At 44.1% G+C, this 11,269-nt stretch overlaps 1 protein-coding gene across 1 annotated transcript; it reads right to left on the bottom strand.

The window, feature by feature from the left end:
- Window positions 1-4,671: 4,671 nt before the first annotated feature.
- LOC115814002 (anionic trypsin-like) lies at window positions 4,672-10,790 on the bottom strand. Its single transcript, XM_030776711.1, has 5 exons — window positions 10,746-10,790; window positions 7,320-7,555; window positions 7,047-7,240; window positions 5,301-5,445; window positions 4,672-4,676 (listed from the first exon to the last, which is right to left on the bottom strand). The coding sequence occupies exons 2-5, from the start codon at window positions 7,447-7,449 to the stop codon at window positions 4,672-4,674; spliced, it is 474 nt and encodes a 157-aa protein (XP_030632571.1). The 5' UTR covers window positions 7,450-7,555; window positions 10,746-10,790.
- Window positions 10,791-11,269: the final 479 nt, after the last annotated feature.

The following is an 11,269-nucleotide window of genomic DNA, read 5'->3' as shown; positions in this document are numbered from 1 at the left end:
GTGAACGAAAGAATAGAGGATAAACCGCAAACACCAGCAACAGCCATGGCAGAGAGTTGTCTTGTAAACACAGCCAGCAAAGTCCTGTACATTGACCGCCCAGCATACAATTGTAAAGTGCTCCTGAAGATCAGTAAAGTCATCATAAGGAACGGTGACAGATCCTTGGAGGCCTATGCTGTTCTAGACGATGGATCAGAACGGACCATCCTTCTCCCCTCCGCAGCGAGGAAGTTAGGCCTCAAAGGCAAGCCGGAGGAGTTGGTCCTTCGCACAGTCCGGCAGGAGCTGCAGGTGCTTCACGGGGCGGCCTTATCGTTCACCATATCCCCTGTCGCTGAGCCCAAGAAAAGGTACAAGATCCAGAGTGCTTTCTCCGCTGAGCAGCTGGCGCTGGCAGAACATACTCATCCTGTAAGTAAACTGCAGAAGAAGTACAAGCATCTAGCTGGGTTGCCCCTCCAGTCACTGAACAGAGTTCACCCAATGTTACTGATCGGGTCTGACTGCACACACCTCATCACACCCATAGAGCCTGTCAGATTCGGCCCGCCTGGTGGGCCGGCAGCCGTAAGAACACGTCTGGGATGGACTTTGCAAGGCCCAGCCCAAGATGTCAAGTTCACCCCTGATGCACCCCAGTGCCTCTTCACCTCCACATCATCCACGACAGACCTATTCTCATGTGTGGAGAAGTTGTGACAGATGGACGTGCTTCCATATCGTAGTGAGAAGTTGGCTGTGAGATCACGCCAAGACCAGCAAGCCTTGGATCTCCTTGAAGAGCGGACGGTGAGAGTGAACATTGACGGTATTGAGCTGCTGCTTACCAGGCAGAGATTCATAAGTTAGAGGAGGCAGGCTATGCTGTGAAGTTGGAGCCATATCAGGTAGAAGGGACACAGGAGGCTTGGTATATACCACACCATATAGTCCAACACAATGGAAAGAACCGGGTGGTGTACAACTGTTCCTTTCAGTACCAAGGCCACAATTTGAACGAGCTCCTGCTCCCCGGCCCTGCCCTAGGTCCCTCACTACTGGCTGTGCTGCTGCGCTTCCGAGAGCATGCCGTCGCCTTCAGCAGTGACATCCGCGGGATGTTCCATCAAGTGCGGCTGTTCCCCACAGATAGACCACTGCTGCGGTTCCTGTGGAGAAACATGCAGTGCAACAGTCCGCCAAGTGTATATGAGTGGCAAGTACTCCCCTTTGGGACAACTTGCAGTCCCTGTTGTGCGACGTTTGCATTGCAGAAGCACGTGCTTGACCATAGCCAGCCAGAGGAAGACATCCAATTTCCATTAAAAGGTCATTCTATGTGGACAACTGTCTACAAAGTCTCACCTCAAGAGAAGCTGCCAAGGCTCTAGTAAACAAACTGCGCCATCTCCTAGCCAAAGGGGGATTCGAGCAGAGACAATGGGCAAGTAACGATCCATTCGTCATTAACCAGCTCCCCTCTGAAGCCAGGTCAGACAGCTGCGAGCTATGGCTCAGTCACAGTCGGCCAGATGCCCAGGAGTTGGCCCTTGGTCTGCACTGGCATTGCAAGTCTGATACTCTTTCATACAAACATCGACGGGTTGATTGCTCCGTAGCCACAATGAGGAACATATATAAGGTATTAGCCAGTCAATACGATCCCCTCGGCTACATAATCCCATATACCACTAGAGCAAAGGTCCTCGTGCAGCGTTTGTGGGACAAGAAAGGGGATTGGGATGACCCGCAGCTACCAGAAGAGTCGCTGCTTTCATGGCGCTCATGGGAGGCAGAGCTGGAACACCTGCCAAAGATTACGATGCACAGGTGCTACTCCAGCCCTGAAATGGACCACCCCAGTAGCATAAGAGACGTCCATGTGTTCTGCGATGCATCAGAACAGGCATATGGATCCGTGGCCTATCTCAGGACTGAGAATCCAGAGGGCAATGTTGAGGTATCCTTTCTTGTCGCGAGGTCCCGTGTTGCTCCCAAGAAGCAGCAATCCATCCCACGCCTAGAGCTGTGTGCGGCCCTCACTGGTGCACAAAGTCATAGCCACTGAGTTGACCCTCCCCATCCATAGCTGCACCTTATGGTCTGACTTCCTGACTGTTCTCACTTGGTTGTTGTCAGATTCATGTCACTACAAAGTCTTTGTGGGCACTCGAGTGGCGGAGATTCAGGAACTCACGGGATCCGCTACATGGCGATACGTGCCATCGGGAGACAACCCAGCCGATGACATCACGCGAGGACTCACTCTTCCGGACATGTGTGATGGCAATAGGTGGACCCATGGTCCAGCCTTCCTGAAGCAACCACCAGATGAGTGGCCTGAGCAGCTGTGTTCACCCCACGACGAGCCCGAGAGTGAGCTGAAACGATCTGCCGTTGCTGTCCTGACAATTTCAGATCCACCCCTGCCAGATCCACAGCAACATCAGACCCTGCACGACTACTTGAAAGCCACTGCCGGCTACACGGGGCGGCAGACCCTGAAACCTCCATAACAGCTGATGCCTACGCTTCTGCTGAACTGGAGGCCCTGCAGCAGGCACAGAGAGACTCCTTTCCTGACGAGGTGGCTCAGCTGAAGGCTGGTAAACCAGTGGCAAGATGCAGCCGCCTCCTATCACTCGCCCCAGAGTTTGATGAGGCAACAGGACTCATCAGAGAAGGTGGCCGTCTCCGCCGCAGTAGCGACCTAACATCAGATGCAGTACATCCTATCGTCCTTGACCCTCAGCACCCCCTGACCAGATTAATCATAAAGAACTTTGATGATAAGTTGCATCACCCTGGGCCAGAGAGGGTTTTTGCAGATATTAGGAGACGATATTGGGTGCTGCGCGGACGTGAGGCAGTTCGCCGCCATCAGAGACATTGTGCTGACTGCAAAAGGTGGAGAGGGTGTCCGCATCCACCTAAGATGGCTGACCTCCCCCCAGCAAGACAGCGCATCTTCAAGCCTGCCTTTTACTCCACAGGTGTCAATTGCTTCGGGCCGTACATCATCAAGGTGGGGCGCAGGAACGAGAAAAGGTGGGGAATACTGTTTAAATGTATGACAACCCGAGCGGTGCATGTTGATCTTCTCACCAACATAGATGCTGACGCATTCCTCATGGCACTGAGACGCTTCATAGCCCGGCGGGGAACACCTCACGAGCTCCTGTGCGACCAAGGCACAAATTACAGAGGAGGAGAGAGAGAGCTACAGCAATCCTTCGTGGCCCTCCATCCCGAACTTCAAGATCACCTGGCCAGCCAGCAGATCAGGTTCATCTTCAATCCTCCGGGATCGCCGCACTTTGGAGGTTGTTGGGAGAGAGAGATCCGTTCGCTCAAGGCCGCACTTCAAGCCACCATAGGAGCCCAAACCGTCACTGAAGAGGTGATGCGCACCGTCCTCATCGAGATTGAGGGAATCCTCAATTCCAAACCTCTTGGATACACCTCGTCAGATGTCGCGGACCCTGATCCCATCACCCCTGTCTCCTCATGGGGCGGCGAGATGCATCCCTTCCTCAGGTTGTTCATGAGGGCCCTGAGATCTTGGGTCACAGAAGATGGCGACATAGTCAGATACTGGCTGACCACTTCTGGAAACATTTCCTTAAGCACTACCTCCCAGGACTCCAGGCCCATCAGAAATGGCGGACTGAAGCAGCGAACCTGCAGCTGGGGGACATTGTCATGATTGTTGACAACCAGCTGCCTCGTGCCCTCTGGCCTGTAGGAAAGATCACCCAAGTCTTCCCTGGTGCTGACAACAGAGTCCGATCAGCTGAAGTGTTGGTAAGGGACAGAACATATACCCGACCTGTGGCAAGGCTCATCAGCCTCCCTGCCCTTCCTGAAGAGGAGTGATCATCGCGACTCATGGGGACCCTATGGCCTTTTTAGATGTGCGAATGCACCCTGTGCATTCGGGGGCGGCTGTTAAAAAGGCTGCCGCTCCTTTAAGACTGTGGGGACTGAGAGGCCAATCACTGACCAGCAGAGTAAAAAACTGCTTGGTCATGTACAGACAAGTTTGGAAACGGCACGGGGAATTATAAGTTCATTAAAGAAGTTACAGTTCTATATCTTAAAACCAGTCAATTTTGATATTAATAGTTTGGTAGTAGTGTTGCCGGTGCGTCCATGAACAACGTAAGTTGCCTGTGTTTTTTCCTGTTCGTAAGTGTTTATTGTTGTTCATGACGAAGTATTGGAGAATGTAAGTGTAATATTAGCATTCAGAATGATAATTGTTAAATGACATTGTTCGCCGTAATAGTTTGTCCTCTCCCTTATGGAGTTGTGTATATGCAGATCGACCGTTTGAATGTTCACAATATTCGTAAAGGTAAACGAGTTAAATGTTTACAGGGGAGATTAACAGGTTTACTACTGTAGGCGCATGCGCACTAATGTACATGTGCTTTCCATATTACGGCAATGTTTTGCAAGTAGTTTGTATTGTATTATGTTAAGCCCATTTGTATTTTATACTTGATAACGTTATATTTGTATTCTGTTTACTCTTTTAGAAACCACACACACACACACACGCACAATCAACTACCTCAAGTTCATGATTCAGTGAAAATAAAGAAACCTTAATTCAAGACTAGTGACTGGACCCCCTCTCTTACGACGCAGCTAGAGTTCTAACCGGACTCTCTACAGTGATTTGAACTATCCTATCAGCACAGAGTTTTCACACACAGAACACAAAACACAGTAAATATACACACAGAACACAAAACACAATAAATATACACACAGAACACATAACACAACAAATATACACACAGAACACAAAACACAATAAATATACACACAGAACACAAAACACAGCAAATATACACACAGAACACAAAACACAGCAAATATACACACAGAACACAAAACTCAGCAAATATACACACAGAACACAATAAATATACACACAGAACACAAAACACAGTAAATATACACACGGAACACAAAACACAACAGATATACACACAGAACACAAAACACAGTAAATATACACACGCAATCAAAACACAACAAAATAAACACACACATGCCAGCAAAACACAATATACACACAGAACACAAAACACAATAAATATACACATGGAACACAAAACACAGTAAATATACACACAGAAAACAAAACACAATAAGACCACTGGAACAGAAAAGACAGAGAGACAGTTTGATGCTCTTAGGGAGATGAGGAATCTTTTTATTATCAGACAGCTTTAAAACACTCACTGATTTCACTCAGTCACATCATTCATGTGATACAAATGACAGATTCGTTGTTTATTGAATACCAGCTGTAGTTTTGATCCATTCTGTAAAGGAACAGACATCCATAAAGCGAGACTCCACTTCTGGGTCTCCATGGCCTTCAACAGTCATTCCATACAGTACTGGAGTTCCATTCTCATTATAGACCAGACTTCCCCCAGAATCACCCTGAAGTGAAGACAGAGGAAGAGAGAAAAAACAGTGTTAGTGAATATTAACATCACGACATTTCTGTCTAACATCACTGCAGCACTGTTTCACAAATACATTCAATATTTTTCACTTTACCATGGAGAGAAATGACAGCTGAGAACAAAAGAAAAAAAAATCCGTGTAGAGTGTTGTGAGGGGAGGGAGAGTATTTTATCAGAGTGAATGACAGCTGACATCTACATCAAACAGTTTTGGACTCAAAAAGAGTTTTGTGAAAATGTGTTTGTTCCAGTCTGCCGGAAAACAGATTCCTAAAGACAAATCACAGTCACATAATAATGAACAAATAAACAAGTAGCAAAATTAAATAGATCTGACTACCCCCCTCCCCCCCAGTGTATGTTGTGTGAAAACACTGCAGTGGATTCAGTGTCCAGGGTTCCAGTGTATGTTGTGTGAAAACACTGCAGTGGATTCAGTGTCCAGGGTTTCAGCAGACGGCCCTTCACTGCCCTCATCAGATTGATCACAGAAACTACCCCTGTTTCCCCTCAGACAGACATTACAGAGACCTGTTTAAATACAAACACATGCTTACAGACACAGAGACCTGTTTAAACACAAACACATGCTTACAGAGACAGAGACCTGTTTAAACACAAACACATACTGACAGAGACACAGACCTGTTTAAATACAGACACATACTTACAGAGACAGAGACCTGTTTAAATACAAACACATACTGACAGAGACAGACCTGTTTAAATACAAACACATACTTACAGAGACAGACCTGTTTAAATACAAACACATACTTACAGAGACAGAGACCTGTTTAAATACAAACACATACTGACAGAGACAGAGATCTGTTTAAATACAAACACATACTTACAGAGACAGAGACCTGTTTAAATACAAACACATACTTACAGAGACAGAGACCTGTTTTGAATACAAACACATACTTACAGAGACAGACCTGTTTAAATACAAACACATACTGACAGAGACAGAGACCTGTTTAAATATAAACACATACTTACAGAGACAGAGACCTGTTTCAATACAAACACAACTTACAGAGACAGACCTGTTTAAACACAAACACATACTTACAGAGACAGAGACCTGTTTTGAATACAAACACATACTTACAGAGACAGAGATCTGTTTAAACACAAACACATACTGACAGAGACACAGACCTGTTTAAATACAAACACATACTTACAGAGACAGACCTGTTTTGAATACAAACACATACTTACAGAGACAGAGACCTGTTTAAACACAAACACATACTTACAGAGACAGAGACCTGTTTAAATACAAACACATACTGACAGAGACAGAGACCTGTTTAAATACAAACACATACTTACAGAGACAGAGACCTGTTTAAATACAAACACATACTTACAGAGACAGAGACCTGTTTTGAATACAAACACATACTTACAGAGACAGAGATCTGTTTAAACACAAACACATACTGACAGAGACACAGACCTGTTTAAATACAAACACATACTTACAGAGACAGACCTGTTTTGAATACAAACACATACTTACAGAGACAGAGATCTGTTTAAACACAAACACATACTTACAGAGACAGCTGCTCCACCAGCATTAACTTTCCCTTTTTTCTGACCATGTTCACCTTTGGCACAAATGACTTTCTCTTGGCCATATTTAATCAGCTGTTTCTCAGTGGCAGTAAACGGGACACATTCAGCTTGAAGTTTCATATCCGCACACTGCAGATGCTTGGGTATATCCAATTTGAATGCATTCTTGAAAGCTTTGGAGTAAAAGAGATGTCAGATATTGGCTCCTAGCAAGACACATCACATCACATTTACTGTGTCATTAAAACTCACATCCTTTTTTTTTCGTAGAAGACCAGCCCATCAGCCTGTACGTCTCTGTATTTGGGGCGGGGCAGTTAGTCGGCAGACCAATCGTCGTCAGTCCAGTTTCTGATGTCACAGGCAGTTCAAAGAGTGCCATGTCTTGTTGAACGTTAGTTAACTCGGCAATCTTGGCATCTTTTTTGTAAACTGGGCCCACTTCCTTTTTAGATCCACCATGTTTGCCTAAGATCACATTAAATTTCCTGAGAAAAGAAAAGGAAAATAAATTAAAAACACACTTGCACTATCTACGAGCAATTTATATGTTCCGTCCATAAGTAGCAGTCAAGACAAAACTGTAAACTGTAAATATACAAGCACCCATTTAAGTAGTGAGTTTATTTTAAATACACTATATAAAATAACACCGTGCATTAATATATGCTTATAAGCATTTGTTCTGATCTTCATATAACATTATGACATTATAACATTTACATTACAGTTATTCATTTAGCTGATGTTTTTTATCCAAAGTGACTTCAAAGGCATGCAGAATAAAAACCAAGCATGTAGCCATTAAGGAGCAGAGTGAACTCAACTGTGAGCTCCCTGTAAGACCAGACAGACAGACATGCAGGAAAAGCTGAAGGAAGAGAGAGAGTGAACAGAAGACAGATAAGAGGAGAAACACACACACACACATACTGTAGTGGGCACTTCCTGTTAATAAAAGATCCATAACCGTGACCGCAGCCACAGAAAAAGATCCATAACCGTGACCGCAGCCACAGAAAAAGATCCATAACCGTGACCGCAGCCACAGAAAAAAGTTTTTTTTTGTTTCATCGTTGACAGACATGTCTTATATAAGATGAAAATATAGGAGCATCAGCATTATTAGCTAACGGAGTGTCAGAGTAAAAGCAGTGATGACAGGTATATAGGATGTTATGAACAATGATTAATGTGTAATAATGTTCCATTGGTTGATCTGAAAGCACAATCAGGGATTTAAACTTGACGTGGGCAGATACAGGGAGTCACTGGAGGGAGATGAGGAGGGTGTGACCTGTGGCTGCTTTGGCTGATTGAAGACCAGACGTGCAGCAACATTTTGAATCATCAGGAGGAGTTTGGTAGTGCACGCTGGTAAACCTGCCAGGAGAGAGTTACAGTAATCCAGTCCTGAGATTACAAGAGCCTGGAAAAGAAGTTGGTCTGTATACTCCGACAGATATGGTCTGAGTTTCCTCATGTTGTACTGGGTGAACCTGCAGGATCACTTCAGGCTCAGTTAGAGGTCATTTAGAGTCAGCTGGTCGGCTACCATCACTCTGAGTAAGAGTGAGGAAGAGACGAGCTGGACAGAGGTGTTACAATGAATCAATATCCCTAATTAAAGTCTCAAAGGGCTTCACATGCCCACAACAAACAAAGCAGGGCGGCACCCCCTGACTTAATCCCCATAGCGGGCAAGAAAAAACTCCCTGAAAACCCAGGTGTGACAGAGAAAAATTGGAAGAAATCTTGAGAAGGACCACAGAGAGAGGAGACCCCTTCATGGCCAGACAGGTGTGCAATAGGAGCTGACCCAGTGGGCAATTACAAGCAATACAATCATAAAGCAGAAAACACACTAGCAGACAAACTGACGAGAACCAAAGCAGGATGAGGGGGGTGGCGATGAAGAGGAGACTGACAGGGAGGGATGAAGAGGACGGCGGAGGGAGAGGGCACACTTGGGAGGAAGACACTCACACAAGGCATTCATATTCAAGCCTATGAGACACACACACACACACACACACACACACACACACACACACACAGAAGATGGGGGGGGGGGGGCGTATTAGTGGGGTATCCGAACTTAATAAAGCAAATAAAGAATCTAGTGCATAGATGCATTAACTGTGATTAGTTATCACGGACAGTGGAGAACAGGTTTAGTTAGAGAGAACAGCACAGTCGATTTAAGCCTATCGCACTATTTTTAAGCAACATCGCCAGTACTATATAAGTATCACTAGAATACTATGCTAATAGCACCAGGTAGGCAAAACAATTTCAATTTAAACAAATGGTAGAGTCCAAGATGGTCACTGAGTCAGTTGAATTGGCTGTAAAACAAAGGGCTGTCTGGGATGACAAGTGTCCTGTGATTAAACATGACGTTCTGTTACATAAACCGACCTCAACCCCTAAAGGGTTTACACAGAAATAGCAGACCCCGTGTAACTGCCCGACTTTCTTGCTCCCAGATTTTGCCCGGAATTCCGAAATCCGGACGTTCGGTCTGCAACACGCAAAAATAGTTAACGACACTGCCCAATTTCCATGTTGTTTTACGACATTACATCATATTTCTGCGTCGCCTGCCCGTTTTACAATATTTATTTTAGGCCATATTTCATAACTATACTATTGTTTATGCTATGCTAATACGCTAAGCCTTCAGAGAATCTTTGAAAAAAAAACAGTACTTCAATTACATTATCAGTAAATGCTAACACTCCATCTCTCAGTGAAAACAATACGTGTTCTTTGTGCCATAAACTATTTACAGTATAGATCTGGCACTGCTGGAACACGTCACATAGCGTGAGCAAGCTTTGGATACCGCACATGCGTATTGCAGTCTGGACTTCCGGACTTTCGTACTTCCGGCAAAATCGGACAGCTCTCAAAATCAACGACACATGTGTGTTACAGATCAGACTTCTGGATTTCGTTATTCTGGGGAAAATCTGGGTGCGAGGAAAATTGGGCATTTACTCCTCTAAACTTTAGAGTGAATCTTTCATATCAATCTTTGGCCTGATATACCCATCACATTACATCGCATCACATCACATCACACACTCTATAAAGAGAAATGGTATGTTAAAAGAAAAAGTTAGAGAAATGTTTTTTTTTTATGGAGAAATGTTTTACTCTTACTCCTCTAGGCAGTGTGCAGCAGTGAGGACCCATTTTGGACTGACTAGATTTCCTCCACACAAACTGGTTTTCAGAAAAGTTGACACAAGAAGCACGTAATGCTTCCCTTCACTAGGACCACAATCTACACCATTTATCACTCTCTTCTGGACATGGTCCATAGTGGAAACTGAGAGAGAGAGAGAGAAATCACATCTCACAAATCTAAAATGAATGTTTATCTGTTCTATGTTAAAACACCATTACAGAATTTGAACAGAAATATGTATCTAACCATCCCTGTCATTTAACACCAGGAGAAAAGGTTTGTGAATCAGGATAAAGAGTAGAGAGAATCATTAGTGTGTGTTTGTGAGTCAGGATAAAGAGTAAAGAGAATCATTAGTGTGTAATTGTGAGTCAGGATAAAGTGTATAGTGAATCATTAGTGTGTAATTGTGAGTCAGGATAAAATGTTTAAATGCTGTTATATTGTTGAAAAAGGTTTTAGAATAGAAATATTTTCCTCACCGTCTGACAGCAGGAGCAGGGGAAGAATAAAGGTCTTCATCATGGTCTTCATCATGACACCCAGTCAATGGTCTTTGACTTCACATCTGTCTGCTTCTTAAATTCTCTTTATCACCTTCTCATCTCACTCTGACCAATCAGCTTCACAGGATTTTATCCACAGAATTACACTGGCCAATGGCTGTGGAGAACTGCAGCAACGTGTAGTTTGTGAATGCAAATGAAGTGTTGGAGGTTACAATGCAAGTAGATTAGTGTGACCTATTTAATATTTTAAAACACAAATGAGAAGCATGTTTAGTCACAAAGACTCAACATTTCAGAGTGATAAAATCAGACCCAAGTTCACTGTGGAACAGCTCAAAAGAGAGAAAAACTATTAAAACACTATTGACAGCATAAATCCATTCAATTTCCATCAACACTGTCTGTCATAATCTTAAAATTCTGACATAATTTCTCATAAAGAACATTCATTCAAACAGTTCACATTATCTCTAGCTATGTCTTAAACCATTTTAACA

The sequence above is a fragment of the Chanos chanos genome, chromosome 6 (genome assembly GCF_902362185.1).
Source record: "Chanos chanos chromosome 6, fChaCha1.1, whole genome shotgun sequence".
Taxonomy (NCBI): domain Eukaryota; kingdom Metazoa; phylum Chordata; class Actinopteri; order Gonorynchiformes; family Chanidae; genus Chanos; species Chanos chanos.
Note: the sequence above shows the minus strand (reverse complement) of the source record. Positions and strands in the feature narration are given on the sequence as shown.